Source organism: Mercenaria mercenaria, chromosome 3, assembly GCF_021730395.1.
Source record: "Mercenaria mercenaria strain notata chromosome 3, MADL_Memer_1, whole genome shotgun sequence".
Classification (NCBI taxonomy): domain Eukaryota; kingdom Metazoa; phylum Mollusca; class Bivalvia; order Venerida; family Veneridae; genus Mercenaria; species Mercenaria mercenaria.
The window spans coordinates 3,795,837-3,816,427 of NC_069363.1; the positions used below are offsets into that span (position 1 = coordinate 3,795,837).

The window sequence follows — 20,591 nt, forward strand, 5'->3', positions numbered from 1 at the left end:
TTGCTATTCATGATTCTGTGTGTCATACATATATTCAAGGTCAAATAGTCAAGGTCAGGTGACAAACACAGGGCCACTATGGCCCTCTTGTATTTGTTTGTTGGGGTAAGTTTTAGCATAAAATCCATGTAAATTAGTAACCTACAAATAGTATTGATTTTACAGATTAAGCTTTCCTTCTTGGCATATGGTAGGAGGGCCAATCATTGTCACAAGAAAGCAACATTACACTATCAAACTTAAACAGAATTAGCATAACCTCAGGACTCAAACCCATCCAGCATGGTTACTTTCTTCAAGCTGCCCTTTTCTGACACTGGATTGACTTCAGTGTTCTTTGACTTAGTGCCGCTTTCATTGTGAAGATATATACACCTTTTGTTTAGAAATTATATAGTTCAGGCATTAATATGAACTATGTAGGGTCAGAACAGCACTCTTGATTGACATTTTGTCTATTACTCTTTTTTTTTAGCTCACCTGTCACAAAGTGACAAGGTGAGCTTTTGTGATCGCGCAGTGTCCGTCGTCCGTCCGTCCGTCCGTAAACTTTTTGCTTGTGACCACTCTAGAGGTCACATTTTTCATGGGATCTTTATGAAAATTGGTCAGAATGTTCATCTTGATGATATCTAGGTCAAGTTCGAAACTGGGTCACGTGCGGTCAAAAACTAGGTCAGTAGGTCTAAAAATAGAAAAACCTTGTGACCACTCTAGAGGTCACATTTTTCATGTGATCTTCATGAAAGTTGGTCAGAATGTTCATCTTGATGATATCTAGGTCAAGTTCGAAACTGGGTCACATGCAGTCAAAAACTAGGTCAGTAGGTCTAAAAATAGAAAAACCTTGTGACCACTCTAGAGGTCACATTTTTCATGGGATCTTCATGAAAGTTGGTCAGAATGTTCATCTTGATGATATCTAGGTCAAGTTCGAAACTGGGTCACGTGCGTTCAAAAACTAGGTCAGTAAGTCTAAAAATAGAAAAACCTTGTGACCACTCTAGAGGTCACATTTTTCATGGGATCTTCATGAAAGTTGGTCAGATTGTTCATCTTGATGATATCTAGGTCAAGTTCGAAACTGGGTCACGTGTGGTCAAAAACTAGGTCAGTAGGTCTAAAAATAGAAAAACCTTGTGACCACTCTAGAGGTCACATTTTTCATGGGATCTTCATGAAAATTGGTCAGAATAGTCATCTTGATGATATCTAGGTCAAGTTCGAAACTGGGTCACGTGGAGTCAAAAACTAGGTCAGTAGGTCTAAAAATAGAAAAACCTTGTGACCACTCTAGAGGTCACATTTTTCATGGGATCTTTATGAAAGTTGGTCAGAATGTTCATCTTGATGATATCTAGGTCAAATTCGAAACTGGGTCACGTGCCTTCAAAAACTAGGTCAGTAGGTCTAAAAATAGAAAAACCTTGTGACCACTCTAGAGGTCACATTTTTCATGGGATCTTCATGAAAGTTGGTCAGAATGTTCATCTTGATGATATCTAGGTCAAGTTCGAAACTGGGTCACGTGCGGTCAAAAACTAGTTTAGTAGGTCTAAAAATAGAAAAACCTTGTGACCACTCTAGAGGTCACATTTTTCATGGGATCTTCATGAAAGTTGGTCAGAATGTTCATCTTGATGATATCTAGGTCAAGTTCGAAACTGGGTGACGTGCGGTCAAAAACTAGGTCAGTAGGTCTAAAAATAGAAAAACCTTGTGACCACTCTAGAGGTCACATTTTTCATGGGATCTTCATGAAAAATGGTCAGAATGTTCATCTTGATGATATCTAGGTCAAGTGCGAAACTGGGTTATGTGCCTTCAAAAACTAGGTCAGTATGTCTAAAAATAGAAACCTTGTGACCACTCTAGAGGTCACATTTTTCATGGGATCTTCATGAAAGTTGGTCAGAATGTTCATCTTGATGATATCTAGGTCAAGTTCGAAACTGGGTCACGTGCGGTCAAAAACTAGGTCAGTAGGTCTAAAAATAGAAAAACCTTGTGACCACTCTAGAGGTCACATTTTTCATGGGATCTTCATGAAAGTAGGTCAAAAACGATGTCATACTCAAAACTGGGTCATGTGGGAAGAGGTGAGCGATTCAGGACCATCATGGTCCTCTTGTTGGATGGAGTTAATTATCCCTCATCTAGGACGGAAGCACCAGAGGTATAGTTTTCACATTGTTTATACTCATATCCATTCATTCATTTTGTGTCTTGTTTAAATAATCTAAATTCCTCAAAGGAAACTCAAGAAAATTAGGTTAGATTGTTGTCCCGGAAAGATGACATGCAGAACCTAAGTTCCACTTGAGTCTGCCCAAGGTCAGAAACATAACTGAATGTCCAAAGATATGGCTTTGGATTTCTTGTCTGGTCCATAATTATTTCCAAACCCCTTGAAGGATATTTATTCAGCTTAGTATGAATGTTTAGACAACATACTGAAGCTTCCAGTGGCACAAACAAAGGTCAAGGTCACATCTGAAGGCCAAATATTTTAAATGCTTGATTTTGTGTGGTCAGTATCTTCTTAGGTTGAATGTTCCTTTCACTAAGGCAAACTGCAGAACCAATGTTTCTATTGAGACAGGTCAAGGTCGCAACTGGAGGTCAAATGTTTTAGCCTTGGATTCCATGTCAAGTTCATATGTACCTAACCCCTTGATTTTGTGAATGATATTCATGAAACGATGGATAGAATGATTAACTCATTATTCAGAACCCAAGTTACAGATGCACCCAGCCAAGGTGAAAGTCACATATGAAGGTCAAATAGTTTAGTAGTTTTCATTATTGAACAATTTACTTGAGTTTTAGCAGCATAATGCTAGTAAGATCAAAGTATTTCTAGCTTGACTATTGGAAATTAGTCAGATAGAGCTTTTGTTTTTCAAGAATTAGGCCGAATACTTTCAAACTTAACATATAACCTTGGCATCTTGAGATGAACTCACAGGACACCTTACATAGCTCCAGCTTTTATTTTGCCAACATTATGGCACTTTTTAACATCGAATTTTTTTAGCATTCAAGTTTTGCATGTAAGCAGGATTCTCAAAAACTACCTGACAAAAAGCATACAGACTTCACACATGTCTACAGAACACAGGGCTAATTTTACCCCGTTTGGCACAACTAGTACTTGAAGAATAAGGAGGGCTATAATTGTATTCACCTTTGTATCACCTAATGGTGATACATTCAGATTAAAGTTTTATCTCAAGCTTCTCAACTTCACTAGTAGATCTTCTTGACTACTGCCTGTAATATCAGCCATTACATGAGGGTTGGTCTTGGTAAGAGGTAGACATCTGGCGAGGTATCTTGAAAGGTCAGTGTCACTTAGGTCAAATGTTGTAATAGTGCTGGTTAAAATTTTATGTAAATGAAAGCTTGTCCATTTCGCTTTTATCTTCTTAACTACTGTCCCAATTGTCATCAAAATTCATGTAATGGTTTATATTGGTAAGGGGCAGACATCTGATTGTTTATGGATGGGTACCTCAAAGATCAAGGTTACTGATGTCAAACAATGTAATAGGCTGATTAATATGCTATCGCAAGCTATTCAGGTTGACTACATCTTCTTAACTACTATCACTAAAATCATCAAACCTCACATAATGATTGATCTCAGTAAGGTGCAGCCATGTTCTGGTTTAGGATCAGGTACCTCAAAAGTGTGTTCCCTTGTACTGGTATCCCTCATACCCATTCTTCAAAGCCTTTCCCCAAAATACTCTACAACTTGAGTCACAATGTTATCTTGATTCCTTTCGAAAACCGGCTAAATTTCATCATGGGTTCTAGAGTAACTGCCCCTGAAAGGGGCAAAATTTTCTATATTGGTCCCTTCAGCCATAATTATGGAGGTTTCATTTATGCTTTGATTTGATACAAACTTGCACAGAATGTTTATTTTGATGATCTTTTAGCCAAGTTCAAAACTGGGTCCAGTGGGGTCAAAATCTAGGTCACCAGGTCAAATCAAACAAAAAGCTTGTTAACACTCTAGAGGCCACTTTTATGACCCTATCTTCATGGAACTTGGTCAGAATGTTTGATGATTCCTAGGCCAAGTTAGGAACTCGGTCATGTGGGGTCAAAAACTAGGTCACACTCTCAGATCAAAGGAAGTGCTTGTTAAACTCTAGAGGCCATATTTTATGACCCTACCTTAAATAAAAGGAAATGCTAACACTCTAGAGGCCATATCTTTGACCCTATCTTCATGAAACTTGGTAAGAATGTTTATCTTGATGATTCCTTTGCCAAGTCCGAAACTGGGTCATGTGGGGTCAAAATCTAGGTCACCACTCAAATCAAAAGAACAGCTTGTTAACACTGTAGAGGCCACATTTATGACCCTGTCTTCATGAAACTTGGTCAGAATGTTCATCTTGATGATTCCAAGGCCAGGTTTAAGAGGTGAGCGATATAGGGTCATCACGACCCTCTTGTTACATGTGTCACGCTAACATACATTATATTGTTTCTTAGATTTCCTCATACTGTGGCAAGTGGGACACTTGCTTATATCTTATGATAATAATATCTTTGATAACATTTTCGAAAAATCAAGGGCACTTTCATTCCTACAGTTCTTGTTAACTTAGAAATTTTTGGGTGTAAGCATGTTCCTCAAAAACTACTATGCCAAATGCTTTAAGACTTCACACAGCTCTTCGGCAATGTGGGCTAACATCACAGGACAAGTTATGTAACTTTAACTTATATATTTAGAATTACGCCCCTTTTTAACAAAGAAATTCGTGCAAGATTTGCCTGTAAGCATGTTTTTCAGAAACTACTCAATCAAATGTTTTCAGATTCTTTACACATCTTTGGCATTGTAAGATGACCTCACATGACAGGTTTAATATTTTGTATATAATATATAGGCTTACATTTTGACAAAATTGCGCCCTTTTGGTTAGAAATTTAGGTGAAAGTTCTTAATATAAACCGGTTTCCTAGGAAATACAGTACTGAATGCTTTCAGACTCTAAGTCTTCAGCATCATAAAATGACCATTCTGAGCCAGGTTCCTTGTCTCGGCTAAAGTTCACAAAGTTATGCTCCTTTCTGTGACCCCCTCCCTAATGATTTTGGGGGGCACTTAAGAGTTGCCCTTATATGTCTGTCCGTCAGAATTCTGTCATACATATCTCAAAAAGTACTTTACCTAGAGGCATAAAACTTTACAACTTCAACTGGAAATGCTTGTGCCTTCAGTGGTTGAATTTTATCACAGGTATTTTTGGTCAGCCTTCCTCCACTCCATTTAGCCTTTTAAAACAAACCAAGCACAAGTCTTGATCATCAAACATGTTTTGTTACAATATTCAACATGTCCGTTATACTATTAGTACAATAAAAAGCCCAAATTGCTTCAAGATTTTGAACCTGAGTTCCTGGTCAAAGGAATATGACAGTTGATTTGAGCTTGATATTGTGCAGGTCAGTTTACCAAAAGAGCTTAGATACAGATGCTATCATCTATGATTATCATCATCTGTCATGTTTTGCAGTGGCCAATTAGTTAAAGGGCTGGTTTTTATGCGCCTGTTTTTTTGGGGGTTTTTTTGTAGTGGAGGTGGGTATTAACTTCGTAAGATGGGTCTTGCCTGTAGTCTGTAAATGATCCCAAATATTCTAGGGGTCAGTAGATCAATGATCAATGTCACAGTGACCTTGAAACAGTAGTTAGCTTCCAATTGAATACTTTGGCATTCATCAGTTAACTTCCTCAGGTCATTAGATCATACCTATTGGTTAAGAGGTCAGAAGGTTAAAGGTCAAGGTCACAGTGGCCTTGAGGCTAAAAACATCTTTTGCTCAATTACTAGAGGACTCATTGGCCTTCAGAGGGGCCTCTGTGGCAGAGTGGTTAAGGTCCCTGACTTCAAATCACTTGCCCCTCTCTGATGTAGGTTCAAGCCTTACTCATGGTTGTTGAATTCTTCATGTGAGGAAGCCATCCAGCTGGCATACAGAAGCTGGTAGTTCTGCCCAGGTGCCTGCCCTAATAAAATAATGCACAAAGGGGCACCTGGGGTTGTCTCCACCATGGAAGCTGGAAAGTAGTCATATGTCCTATAATTGTGTCAGTGTGACTTTAAACCCAACCAAATAGGCCTTCAGTTGTCAAACTATATTGGATGATTGTTTGTGGCCAGTTGAAAATATCATTGTTTGTGTCTGTAGGTCAAAGGTCAAGGTTGAAGAGACATTGATACTAAAAATGGTGTATAGAATCCTTGGGTGATATGGCCATCAACATAGTAAGATGATAGTTTTTGGTCTGTAAATGACCCCTATGAGGTCAAAGGTCACAGTATTTTAGGAACATATGTGTTTTACAAACAGCTCTTCAATTTAGGGGGAGTGGAAAGAATGGGGAGGCTTGTGTCACTTCAGTATCAACATTTTAACTACTGGTTTTTAAGGAGGAAACAACCATTAGATGCATATGGCAACCACATTGAAATATATATGCTTCATTGTGTGTATATTAGTGATTAATGCCCCCCCCCCCCCCCCCCCCTACAGAATGTATGATTTGCCCTCCCTTCGCTCAATCCAATTTGTCTGGTATCCTCAAAATTCTTTACATCATTAACTCACTGATGCATTTACCATGTAGTTGTGCACCTGGTGTTTAAATTATACACCCAAACAAAGTATGCTGGGGTATATAGGATGCCTTGTGTTCATTTTTTCATGGTTTTCGGCATAACATAAAAGCTGACAGATTTAAACAATTTTATGTACAGGTGATCAGAATTCAGTCAAGTTCAACTTTGAGATCAGTAGGTCAGTTAAGGTCAAATGACCTGAATGCGTTACATGTTTCCCGATGATAACTTAACATTGGCCTAGATCATAAATTTGATCACAGTGAATCATAATATACAGTCAAGTTCACTTGAGTCAGAGTCAAAGTCTAGGTCAAATACCTGAACAGTTGAACGATTCAGATGATATACTTGAAACACTTTGCCTGGGATACAGTGTAATGATAAATTAGGTAAATTGACTTTGAGTTATAGTCAAAGGCAAGTGTCCAATGCCCAAAACGGTTAATAACTGTTTCCAAAACTGGAGATACATTGAGCCAAGATCATGAAATTGATAGGAGTGGCATGACCACAATAACGCTTACGATTTTGAGTCTATATTCACAGTCAAGTCACAGTGACCAACAGTTAACGTTTATCGGACAGTAACATCAACACTTGGCAAGATCTATGAAACTCACAGGGGTTTGATCATGACCACAGATGACCCCTTTTGATTTTGAGGTCACGTTCAATCAAGCAAAATTGGCTTGACATTGTCATGTTCTGTGACAGCAGTATGTGGGTCAAATTTTTGGTCAGCTCTAGACAACCATTGGATTCACAAGCCACAGATTGATGCCCTTGCTTAATAAAATAGATAAGGGTAAAAGTTTTACTGTAGTACTTAATATTTTACCCCCCCCACGCAGAACATTAGAATTTGTGAATTTGCCTTCCCTTCCTATCAATCCAAATTTGTGTCTTGGATATCTCAAAAAAGTGTTTAACCAAGTCATCAAACCTCACTGGATTGTCATTTAGCATGTAAAGTTGTGCACCTGGTGTTTAAATTATACACCCACAAAACAAAGTTTGGTGGGGGGTATATAGGAGTGAGCTTGTCGGTTCATTGGTTTTCATGGTTTCCGGACAATAACTCATAAAAGGCTTGACAGATTTAAACAATTTTTGGTACACAGGTGTAACATCAGAAAATTCAGGTCAAGTTCAACTTTGAGATCAGTAGGTCAAAGGTTAAGGTCAAAATGACCCTGAACAGTTACATGGTTTCCGGATGATAACTTGAGAGCATTTGGGCCTAGGATCATAAATTTTGATGCACAGGTGTAACATCATGAAATACAGGTCAAGTTCGACTTTGAGGTCAGTAGGTCAAAGGTCAAGGTCACAATCACCTGGAACAGTTGAACGGTTTCAGGATGATAACTTGAGAACACTTTGGCCTGGGATCACAGGTGTTACATGATAAAATATAGGTAAAGTTTGACTTTGAGGTTAGTAGGTCAAAGGGCAAGGTCACAATGACCCAAAACGGTTAAACTGTTTCCAGATAACTGGAGAACACTTGAGCCAAGGATCATGAAAATTGATAGGGAGGTTGGTCATGACCAGCAGATAACCCCTACTGATTTTGAGGTCAGTATGTCACAGGTCAAGGTCACAGTGACCCGGAACAGTTAAACGGTTTTCGGACAGTAACTTCAGAACACTTGGGCCGAGGATCATGAAACTTCACAGGGAGGTTGATCATGACCAGCAGATGACCCCTTTTGATTTTGAGGTCAGGTCAAAGGTCAAGCAAAATTGGCTTTGACATTGGCATAGTTCTGTGACAAGGCAGTATTGTGGGGGTATAATTTGTCACTTCTATGACAACTCTAGTTGGGATTTCACACAGCCAGACAAGATTGATGGCCCTTGATTAATTAAAATATGAATAAAAGGGCTAAAAAAGAAGTTTGTTCACATGTATCTTGAGAAGTATTTTACCTAGGAATATGAAACATTATAGGAATATTATTTAGCATGCGAAGTTGTGCAACTGGGCTTTAGTTAGAGATATATCTCAGACATATCAGAGTTCTGGTTCTTGACTTATTCAAAAAATGCATGAATGTTAGTGTCACACATATCCTAAAACGTATTTGACCTAGGGTCATGAAACATGTAAGGTATAATATTCAGCATGTGAAGTTAAACATCAGGTGCACAACTTCACATGCTATATAACAAATCATCTAATCTATTATAACTCTACGACCCTTTATGTTTATTTTGTACTAAGTCAAGGACCATATATCTAATCAAACTTACAGAAATTCTAAACAAAACGCTAGGTGCACAACTTGGTCAGACAACAGTTATGTTCCTTGATTTAGTGAGAAGGTGCTCAAAAGTTTGTGTTGCATAAATATCTTAAAATACTATGCAACCATGTACAGTGACAGAAGTGTGGGCACGCATCTGGTTTACTGATATAACTAATTGTATATCATCAGTTTTGGTGAAATAAAAAACTGTTTGTTTATCCCTTCCCACTTCATTTTGTCAAGTTTTTGGAATGTACAGTGATTTTTAACTTTTCAGGATTTTTCCGAGACAGACGTTCAGACCGAGGTTCATCCAGATACAATCAGGGAGTACGAAGAGAAACATTTATCAATGGGGTAAGTCATAGTATATATAGTATATCTGTGAGTAGTGGACAAATCTGAGTGATGTGTTACCCAGTTAGTTAGCTAAGGTTACTGGTACTTTTATCATTCAGTTAGAAGAGCTTCGATTCATCAGGTTACATTTTTTTTTTAATTTAATAAAATTTGATTGTTGTAATGAAAAATCGCAAGCTATCCATCTTTATTTTTGTTTGCAGATTGAATTGTGCTTTATCTTTCTGTATTGCTATGCGCTTAGATTTGTTTTGAAAACCACTAAGAACAGTTTTCTCTTGTTTGCCAACAATTTATTTCTCAGTGATAGTAGTGAAGGTGCGCAGTCCATTTCTTGACTGTAGCTCTCAGGCATGCAGGGGCGGTGATTCTATTCAGGTATCCACCTGTGCCTGAAATAATTCCCAAAGGGTCACATGGGTTCTTTACATTGGAAAGCTTCAGAGCTGCAGTATGACTAAAATAATGTTGTTATGACTTTAAACCCATCAAAATGAACTCATGGCATGCTGATATAGAGACATACCAAAATACTGAGTCTTAGCCTACTTGAAATTTGGTCTGCTCTGTTCAACACAAGATCACTTATTAAAAGGTCACAAGTTAGATCCTGGATGAGGTGAATCTGTGATCTTACTGATAATGCTAAGACTATAGTCAGTCAGAAGTTGTTTGCTAACTTGAGTAGAAATTGGTGTTTCTTTTATTTTTTTAAAACTAACAGTCCGTGTATTTGCCTAACATAACAGTTGAAAAATTTTGTTAAGTCCAACAACCGAAAGTAAATTATTCTAGTTGTAAAGCTTGTAAAAAAGTTAGTTTTGGTGTTTTCAGTCACCAGATAGATACTGTGATATTCCATCTTACACCACGTCTTCCTATGTTGCACAAAATGATACATACAGAGATTATGTGTCCAAATACAAAGAGGTCTGTACCTTTATATGATCACCCCGAAATCCCTTTTTATGGTGTATGGGTTGATATAGAAGTCCTTCAGATGGCAACACATACATGCTAGGGTTTCTTCTGTAACTCCACAGGAAAATTTTCGTGATAAAGTGCATGCATGAAAATCAAAGTGTAAGCTGGTTTATGGTAAAGATGTTTTTCCTTTGTTATGTGATGTAAACTTCCTTTAAAGGCCTGTGGTATTTATTTTATACTCAAGGACATTGTCAGGAAAAAGGCTAGCCTTGGTCTGATCATTTGCATTCATGAGAGGTACTCGGACTTGCATCAGTTATATAACTGAGTAGTTTGGAGACCAGTCTTGAAATTCCAGCCGCTGATTGGTTGTTTCTTAGTATTAGAAGCATCTGATTGGTTGTTTCTGAGAATTGAAACTAACCAAAGGCAGTTTTCATTCAGAGACTGGTTGTCAGACTCAGTTTCGTAACTTTTGGGGTCAGGAATCTGCACTTCTGAAACTAATGAATTGTCCCAATACACTTCTGCATTAAATCACTAGAGAATTATCCTTTTCTAACATTGTTTTAATGTCCAGTAAAAAGGATGCATTATGTATTTACAAATGCCTGATAGTTGAAAGCAGTAAGAAATTTAGCTTGCTTGTAATATAAACTCAAGTGATGGTGTTGGTTTGTCAGGATTTGTTGCTCTGTGAAAAGTAGAATTGTTGAGGTCTTCAAATCCCTTTTCCTTCTGGTATATGGTTACTGTGGTTTGTTGTTTATTTGTGATTAGAATTGTACTTTGTTTATAAAATTTACAAAGATAAGCTGTAAATATAGGAAATCAAGTTAACTCCGTCAGTGTGGCATGTAGTTATAATACATTGTTACAATGACATGATAACTGTATCTGGATTAAAAGTCATCAAGCATAGTTAACAGAAGTTGTGAGAACTTTCTCTACAAGCCATTAATAGGTTTATACTGTTACATATGGTACTAGTAAAAGATTTTTGCAGAAATATCCTAGTTTGATGATCAGGGTTTTTCACTTTGCCTGCACACCTGTAATTACAACGAGAAAATTTAGTTTAATTTTCCTGTTTTCAGTCCTACAATGATTATATGAGGGAGTTTGTACACAGAGCTCCAGCCCCGCCTCCAATGCCGCCATATGGACCACCGGTATGTATACTTGTATTTGTTTATGTTGTAGATATGAGTAAGATGTGCATAACAGAAATTAAAGATATGTTACATAAAAGAAAAACTTGTTACAATAATGCTATTTTGTGTAAATCCCAAATCAAAATATTGTTGAATTTGAGGAGATGGTGATACAGCAAGGATAATAATTTAGTGTTTATCATTCTTTTTCAACAAATTCCATACCAGGTATTTTCAAAGTTTTCCACTACTTAATAACATAAATACCTTCACCATGAAGAGTGTTATTAAGTGGCTGACTTATTTTGAGCTGCATAGAAAAAAAAAATAGGAAAAAGTCTCCAGTCAGATAAAGGATATGAAGTGAAATCTTTACCGTTAAGAAACTGCTGTTAGTCTCTCTTCTTTACTTGGTTCTGTAGGGTTCACTTCATGGCCTCTATCTAATACATAGTAAGTAGCATAGTAGTTTTTCTCAAGTAATTCTAAATAAAGTAAAGAAATGTTTTGAGCAATTATAACATTATAATTAAAAATACATCAACAGTAAATTTAGGATAAGGTTGTGAGATGTTACTGACAACCAGTAATTTCTGTCTGATTAGTTACATGTTCTTCACATTGATTTAGACGTTCCTTGGCAGAGACAGAATGTCTTGTGTACGTTTTTGAAGAAAAGGAATACAAGAATATGTAATTGCACAGAAATTCCCAATTATCATTGAGGGTCTACTATATAGTCTACCTTAAATTTTAAAAGAAAGGAATACCTGGAAGTTGTAACTTGATGCTTTAGTTTTCTAGTCTCTTTAAAATGCTAATTATTTCGTTGTAAATTTTCAGCCTCAGGCCTATAGCATAGATCCTATGGCACAATATCAGAGTTACGAGCATTCACGAGAGTACCAGATGCCTCCACCAGACTACAGTCGATCTCATTCCCCTCCAAGATCTAGATCTGAAAAACGCTCAGTAAGTGTACTCACCAAACTTTGTATGTGGAGTATGTGTTATAGGAATGTTTCTTGAGTAAATAATCCATTTTGATACTTGGTGAATGAAAGAGGAAAGTGGCTGTTGGAAAATCTACATATGAAGTGTATACTTAGGGTTTGTTTTTAGCTCACCTGTCACAAAGTGACAAGGTGAGCTTTTGTGATCGCGCGGTGTCCGTCGTCCGTCCGTCCGTCCGTGCGTCCGTAAACTTTTGCTTGTGACAACTCTAGAGGTCACATTTTTCATGGGATCTTTATGAAAATTGGTCAGAATGTTCATCTTGATGATATCTAGGTCAAGTTCGAAACTGGGTCACGTGCCTTCAAAAACTAGGTCAGTAGGTCTAAAAATAGAAAAACCTTGTGACCTCTCTAGAGGCCATATATTTCACAAGATCTTCATGAAAATTGGTCAGAATGTTCACCTTGATGATATCTAGGTCAGGTTCGAAACTGGGTCACGTGCCATCAAAAACTAGGTCAGTAGGTCTAAAAATAGAAAAACCTTGTGACCTCTCTTGAGGCCATATATTTCACAAGATCTTCATGAAAATTGGTCAGAACGTTCACCTTGATGATATCTAGGTCAAGTTCGAAACTGGGTCACGTGCCATCAAAAACTAGGTCAAATAATAGAAAAACCTTGTGACCTCTCTAAAGGCCACATTTTTCATGGGATCTGTATGAAAGTTGGTCTGAATGTTCATCTTGATGATATCTAGGTCAAGTTTGAAACTAGGTCATGTCAGTCAAAAACTTGGTCAGTAGATCGAAAAATAGAAAAACCTTGTGACCTCTCTAGAGGCCATATATTTCATGAGATCTTCATGAAAATTGGTCAGAATGTTCACCTTGATGATATCTAGGTCAAATTCGAAAGTGGGTCACGTGCGGTCAAAAACTAGGTCAGTAGGTCAAATAATAGAAAAACCTTGTGACCTCTCTAGAGGCCATATTTTTCATGGGATCTATATGAAAGTTGGTCTGAATGTTCATCTTGATGATATCTAGGTCAAGTTCGAAACAGGGTCATGTGCGGTCAAAAACTAGGTCAGTAGGTCTAAAAATAGAAAAACCTTTTGACCTCTCTAGAGGCCATACTTGTGAATGGATCTCCATAAAAATTGGTCAGAACGTTCACCTTGATGATATCTAGGTCAAGTTTGAAACTGGGTCACGTGCCTTAAAAAACTAGGTCAGTAGGTCAAATAATAAAAGAACCTTGTGACCTCTCTAGAGGACATACTTTTCATGGGATCTGTATGAAAGTTAGTCTGAATGTTTATCTTGATGATATCTAGGTCAAGTTTGAAACTGGGTCAACTGCGGTCAAAAACTAGGTCAGTAGGTCTAAAATTTTTAAAATCTTTTGACCTCTCTAGAGGCCATATTTTTCAATGGATCTTCATGAAAATTGATCTGAATGTTCACCTTGTTGATATCTAGGTCAATTTCGAAACTGGGTCACGTGCGGTCAAAAACTAGGCCAGAAGGTATAAAAATAGAAAAACCTTGTGACCTCTCTAGAGGCCATATGTTTCATGAGATTCTCATGAAAATTAGTGAGAATGTTCACCTTGATGATATCTAGGTAAAATTCAAAACAGGGTCACGTACCTTCGAAAACTAGGTCAATAGGTCAAATAATAGAAAAACCTTCTGACCTCTCTAGAGACCATATTTTTCAATGGATCTTCTTGAAAATTGGTCAGAATTTTTATCTTGATAATATCTAGGTCAAGTTCAAAACTGGGTCACATGAGCTCAAAAACTAGGTCACTATGTCAAATAATAGAAAAAAACGATGTCATACTCAAAACTGGGTCATATGGGAAGAGGTGAGCGATTCAGGACCATCATGGTCCTCTTGTTTTTAGTCTGTTGCATGATAGGAAGAATGTTTGCATATAATAAATGTTTTAGAAGGTTTTCTGTTGTTTTTTTCATATATATATATTCTACATGAATGTGTTTTAGCATGGTATAGTTTACATTAAAGTTTTATCAGTGCTGGAAAAACAAAACTCCTCTTCAATTATGTAGCTGAAAGCATCAGATCACATTCCAATAGCTGTATTCAGTTTCAGAGTCACATATTCCCAGATAATACACTTCAGTCTGCATGAAATGCCATGTTTCCCTTAACATACCTAGACTCATATCAGTTACACTGCTTTATACATTTTATGCGGCTACATGTATACATGCACTCTACATCAGTGGTTACAAAGAACAGTGTATCACACTACATGTATATTCACACTGTTGGGTGTGAATAAATCGACTAGTAACAGTACTGAAGAGATCTGAACGTTGCAAATGAAAACATCAAAATAGAACTGTTAAAGAGACAGATAGCAGCAATGAGGCTAGCCGTTGCAATTATTGCCTAATGAATATCATTACACATATACTGCTTGTTGTTTTCCTTGTATTTTTTTTCGATGAATAGTGTCATCCATTTGTACCGCTGAAATCTATTGTACATTTTCTTGTTTTTCTTTGAAATCACAAAGAGAATTGAATTTCTCTCTTCAGAGTCGAGACAGCTATGATAAATATGAAAGTCGCTACACATCATCAGGAAATGTATGTACCTTTTTTTCATTCATTTAATCACTTGTATGAAAAGAAGAAAATTTAAGTAGTTTGATAGTATTTGGAAAATTGGGTCATTATTTGGGGTGTCATTGATATTGTATTTGTCAGTGATCATTTTCGGGTTAAAAATTGTGCACTTACTTTCAATAGACTTCAAAGATATTCCAATTCTGATCAGTGATGTAATTTGTCTGAAAATATTGAAGAGTACAATAGAAGGTGTCACCTCCCATTCATTTTCATTGTTTATTTTAACTTATTTTATTTCTTGAACTGTATTCACATACTTCATTTAAGCATGGTGTTATGCATGCATTATTTTAATGTTTGCTCTGTTGTGAAGATATTATATTTGAAGAACAATTACAATGGGAAAAATGACTGAAGAGAAAACTTCTGGGGAGCATAGCAATTGCATACAGAGAAAAAATTGAGGTGTTACCATACAGTATCTGAGAACAGTGATAGGTTGTCTGAATACAATTTATGTTTGGAAAACCTGTAAAAAAAATGCAAATGAAAAACTGAAAAAAAAAATCCCAGTTTGGTTACCATCCTTCTTGTGTAAAATGTTTAAATGAGTGTCTGGACTGGAAAACTGCAAAATGGAAAAAAAAGAAGAGAAAAACCCTTAGAGATACCATTAGAATTATTGCCTGGGAATGTTAATTTCAGTTTCATAATAAAAATTTTAAATTACAATGTATCAGAATATTCTGATTGAAATTATATAAGCATAATCTTGAATTATTTGTTTTGATAAATAGATGTATATGCATTTACCTGAAAACATCAAAATGTGTTTCTCCCTGTTTACAGTATGATAGAGATGTAGAGGACTTTTTACGACGCACCACAGGAGGCAGTTCATCAAGAAGCCGAGATCACGACAGGGATCGTAGCCGTGATAGGGAGAGAGAGCGTGAACACAGACATAGAGAGAGAGAACGTGATGGTGAGAGAGATAGACACAGGGAGAGGCATCGTGAACGGAGATGAGATTGGGCATTTTTATATAGAGTGTATGATAGCGGGAATGATTGAAATATTTTTACCGACCAGTGCATGGTTCTGAATTGTATGGTTGTGCTTTGGTAAATCCAAGATTTGTATACATAAAAGAGGGTTTATATTAGAGAGAGATTTGTGGGTTTTATGCGCAAAGCAAGTCTCGTTAATGTTGAGATTTGGATATTCTATATAAGGTACTGCTATCTAAATGTGATTCTAATGTTTTAGTGGCACACTTTACTTGGCTGCTGATTAGGGCTGTCATTCATTGTCAGTGTATTTAAAGCATGATCAGGGTGACAGTATATCAATTCACAATTCGGTAATATAGATTCAGTCAAGAAGAAGAAAAAATAGACCAGATAACTGAAAGATATTTCATTTGAATACTCAGACTTGCTTGCATGTTCTATATAATCAGATTTCGAGTGAAAAAACTGTCTTGGTGGTGAAATTAATGTGAATGGATCTATTTCATCCAGCCACAACTTTGTGTTTATAAAAGTCTTCTTGATACATTTTCAATTTCTGTCAGTTAAAATATCAATTAATTTTTTTTTTTTCAATCAGTGACAGTCCTACTACATGTTTTGACATAAGTTACTTGGTACAAACAGGAGTGCCCAACCAAAAAAGAATTCTGTAAGATAATTGCACCATTATTCAAGTTAACAAAACAAGATTGTATTCTTTTTTGGTGCAAAAATTTCTTGTATGATATAAATTTTGGGCATGTGCCACTGAATTATATTACTGACATATTAGCAATATTGACCAAGTTTTGAAGATATTAAGTTGAATTACTAATGGTTGATTTGCAGTTAGATGGCAGTACAATGTTTTATATATGTACTTGTTAACATGGGATAACACATGATTTTTGTACAGTGATAGATATATTTGTATAAATTCCATAATGTATTTTAACTGTGTGCTATTACATTATCAAAAAGTCATATCATTATTTTGTACACCATTTGTATATATTTCTAGACCTGTTCATGTTCCAAACCTCACCTTTGTAGTTTATTCAAATTCACCTTGAACATTAATATCATTTCAGATTTTAGTTGCTAACTTGTAACCTGACCCAGTAAGACTTGCTCATTCCCTGTAAGATCCTTCACTGTTCATATTTCATATTTCTGGAGGATGAGCAAATCAACCAATTTTAGATTAGCAGTTGCCTTGTTACTATGTATAAATATATTACACATTAGGTAATTGTAAGGTAATTACCTTCCCAGTCTTGGTGTTCATTGACAATTAATTTTAGTATGTTTTAACATCAGTCTGAAAACAAAGTTAAATAGCCTGTGTACATTTATATTAAAAGTTTTTCTGACAGGTAAACATAGTTTAGGCAGCAATTAGTGAAAGGATAGCAAATCTGTTACAGCAGTTTATACAATAGTAGATATAATATACAGATTTATAAGGATCTCTGACAGTTTTATATGAACACTGCCAAAGTTTTGGAAGTACACTTATTTGTACCAGTAAATTGGTACCTGATACATCTATCAATTTACTGGTACAAATCAGTAGGTAAAATGCAGAATACTTCACATTTATATTGTTTTTACCAGTTGAAGGACTTAGGGGTCAATTTTCCAAAAGATGTTAAAAATATATAACTTTTCAATTTAATGTTTCCATCAACGTTTTCAAGTTCATACGTAGTAGAGAATCATTAGATGTTGAAATTTACTTAAATTTGTCAAAACAAAATTATTTCAAGGTAGTTGTCTCATTGTCTAACACCAAAGTCATACTGACTATGGAGAGATTATTTTATGCATAAATTCCATATCATCTTGATCTTTTTGGGACCTAGTTCATACTAATTGTTTTATGCTCATTTTTGACTCGTTTTGTTGTTGTGAACTAACACGTTTATAAAGCATTGTCATGTTGAGATTTCCATTGTGTTTATACTTCAGAAAACTGGCATTTATCTCTTAAAAATGAGAGAATAGTGTTTGCAAATATTTGGTACAGTATTATATTTTATGAAAAACTACATTTGCATATAACTGAACAGCATTGCCTGTAAGGTCATCCTTAATAAATTGTCTCATTTTTTTGCAGTGCTCTTGCTGACATGCCAAAATTGTCCCAACCTTCAAAAATGTTTTGACCTCTGAAAATTACTTTCAAATACGAAGATAAGACATTCTGTTTCCTTCTTTCAGTCATATTGCAGTAATTGTTTAACGTACAAAACAAATAATGTAAAATGTAAGAATTACTTCATTATTAATCTCAGTGAATCTTCAGTTGCTATGATTTTGGAGGGATTGATGACAAGTACTCCTCCAAAAAAATCATCTACAAACTTAACCACCTCTTAATAATCTGGGTCAGAGCACAGCTAACAGACAGTTTTAAAAGGATGGCCTTAACTTAACATATTTGTGCAATTTGTCTCACTATATTGGCTATCACCAGTTGTGCAGGATTATACAGATGCCATTTTGACATTCATTTTCATTTACTGGAAGTTTTTGGTAACTACAAGTTTAGTGGTTGATTTTGTACACCTTATTAAATATCTAAAAAGTAAATGCATCAAGATACATGAAGGTTTTATGTAAAAGAAATAATGCAGTTTCATGAATTAAATAAGTCACTAATATATAGTTGAAAAATGGTCAATCTGATAGTTATCTTTTGACTTGAGTTTTAATGAAAATAATATGATTGTAATATTTCATTACCATTTTTAAGAAAGAAGCAGTGCGAAACCTGCGTTAGCAAGCATGCTTGTTTGTCATATTTCTCAGAGGGAAAATATTTCTTTGATATTTCATTTTACAATTTAGGGTACATATGCTGCAAATTGTCAGGAAATCCATTTGAAATATTTTCTATATATAAATACAGCAATAATGTGTTCCAGGCCTGTATTTCTTCAGCCTCTTTGCTACAAATTTGATTTCATCTGTAAAATGTTGATTTTTCCAATTTGGTATTTTTATGGCTTAGATATGTTATTCTGTGTAAACTTTGTTTGAATGTAGGTCGTAAAATACCATTCTGCAAAGATGAGCAAAAGCCACAGATAAGCAAAAATAGATGAAACAGTTTGAAATCTAAATTTCTGACTATCTGAGAAATACATGCCTTGAAACTATTAATCTAATAAAAACTTTCATTGACATTCTCTGAGTTAGTCTGTAAATAATTTTATCATTTGATTGTAATTATATTGTATCTCCTATAATATTATAGGGATTTATTTCTTACCTGCATTATTGTATAATAATGTTTCACCTGAAGTGGAATAAATACAAATTTATACAAGACTGGTGTTACTGCATTCATTATGTTTAGAGATGTCTTTTCCCCCCAAGTTTGTGGCAAACTAGAAGTGAAATGTAGAAGTTTAGGCCCCTACCTGTAGCCATTTGAAATAATACCAAACCAGTATGTTTAGAGCAAATGATAGGTTTTATCCTACCAGATATGTATTAAACTAAAGTCCTTAATCCAGGAAACTGAACCTGGTCAATAGCAGGATTGCTCTCTCTTGACAATAATGTCAGGCAAAAAATATTCCCCCATCAGGCCATGTAGTCTTCAGCCTCACTTTGTTTCTGCTAGGTGTGAAATGATAATTTTAGCAGCAGTTTGAACTCGACATTTTCTAGATGTTGCTGGTCGTGCAAAATTCTGTAATTTATGTATTTTTTGGCATTTTCTACTGGCTGATAGCTGGAACAGTTCTGGTGAAAGAAAAAGCATTCGTGGTATGATCAGCTGAGCACAACTAACAAGAAAAATATCTTGAGTGGTTCATTTTACAGCTAAATTGCACTAAAAGGGATTAGTTTGCATATATTTTATTTATTGGGCTTCAAACACATGCTCCTACTTGCCCTTGGTCTTTTTGATACACTTACCCATTACTCCACCCCCATCCCCACGACTTAGTCTTTTTGATACACTTTACCCCACCCCACATTCACCCACTGCGGGACACAATATTTTTGCCCTGTCTGTAGAAGACCATTTCACCCAGAGCCATCAAACTATAGGGTGATGGGGCTTACAGAGTAGATGAGTCATTGACTCCATCAAAAATCAAAGTCACGGGCCTGAACATGGAAAAACGTTTCGGATCGGTAACTTGAGAACCACTTGACCCAGAATGCTGAAACTTCGTAGGATGAATGGACATGCAGAGTAGATGACCCCTATTGATTTTGGGGTCAGTAGGTCAAGGTCACAGGGCCAGAACCTGGAAAACCTTTTCCAATCAATTACTTGAGACTTATTTGACCTGGAACCTTCATAGGGTTATAGGGCTAATGGAGTAGATGACCCCTATTGTTTTAAAGGTCACTCAATCGAAGGTCAAGGTCACAGGGGAGTGAGCAAGGAAAACTGTCGCTGATCAATAACTTGAGAACCACTTGACCCAGGATCTTGAACTTCATGGGATGATTGGACATACGAAGTAAAAGACCCCATTGATTTTGGAGTCGCTCTGTCAAAGGTCAAGGTTGCAGGGTCCAGATTATGGAAAACTGTTTCCGATCAACAACTTCAGAACCACACTACCCAGAACGTTGAAATTTCATAGGATGATTAGACATGCCAAGTAGATGGTCCCTATAGATTTTGGGGTCACTC

At 36.1% G+C, this 20,591-nt stretch overlaps 1 protein-coding gene and 1 long non-coding RNA gene across 7 annotated transcripts in view; one reads left to right on the forward strand and one right to left on the reverse strand.

Annotated features, from left to right (window-relative positions):
* The window catches only part of LOC123525563 (YTH domain-containing protein 1-like), a 71,353-nt gene extending 52,092 nt beyond the window's left edge, over nucleotides 1-19,261 (forward strand). For 5 of the 6 annotated variants that reach the window (XM_045304699.2, XM_045304700.2, XM_045304703.2 and 2 more), the window contains 5 exons: nucleotides 9,183-9,262; nucleotides 11,290-11,364; nucleotides 12,190-12,318; nucleotides 14,880-14,930; nucleotides 15,762-19,261. In XM_045304699.2, the coding sequence (XP_045160634.2) occupies nucleotides 9,183-9,262; nucleotides 11,290-11,364; nucleotides 12,190-12,318; nucleotides 14,880-14,930; nucleotides 15,762-15,941 (515 nt within the window). In that variant the 3' untranslated portion in view covers nucleotides 15,942-19,261. The remainder of the gene's footprint in view (nucleotides 1-9,182; nucleotides 9,263-11,289; nucleotides 11,365-12,189; nucleotides 12,319-14,879; nucleotides 14,931-15,761) is intronic. The other variant, XM_045304701.2, reaches the window with a different exon arrangement.
* LOC128555467 (uncharacterized) overlaps nucleotides 1-20,591 on the reverse strand; it is a 238,562-nt gene that overhangs the window by 47,438 nt on the left and 170,533 nt on the right. The window lies entirely within an intron of this gene.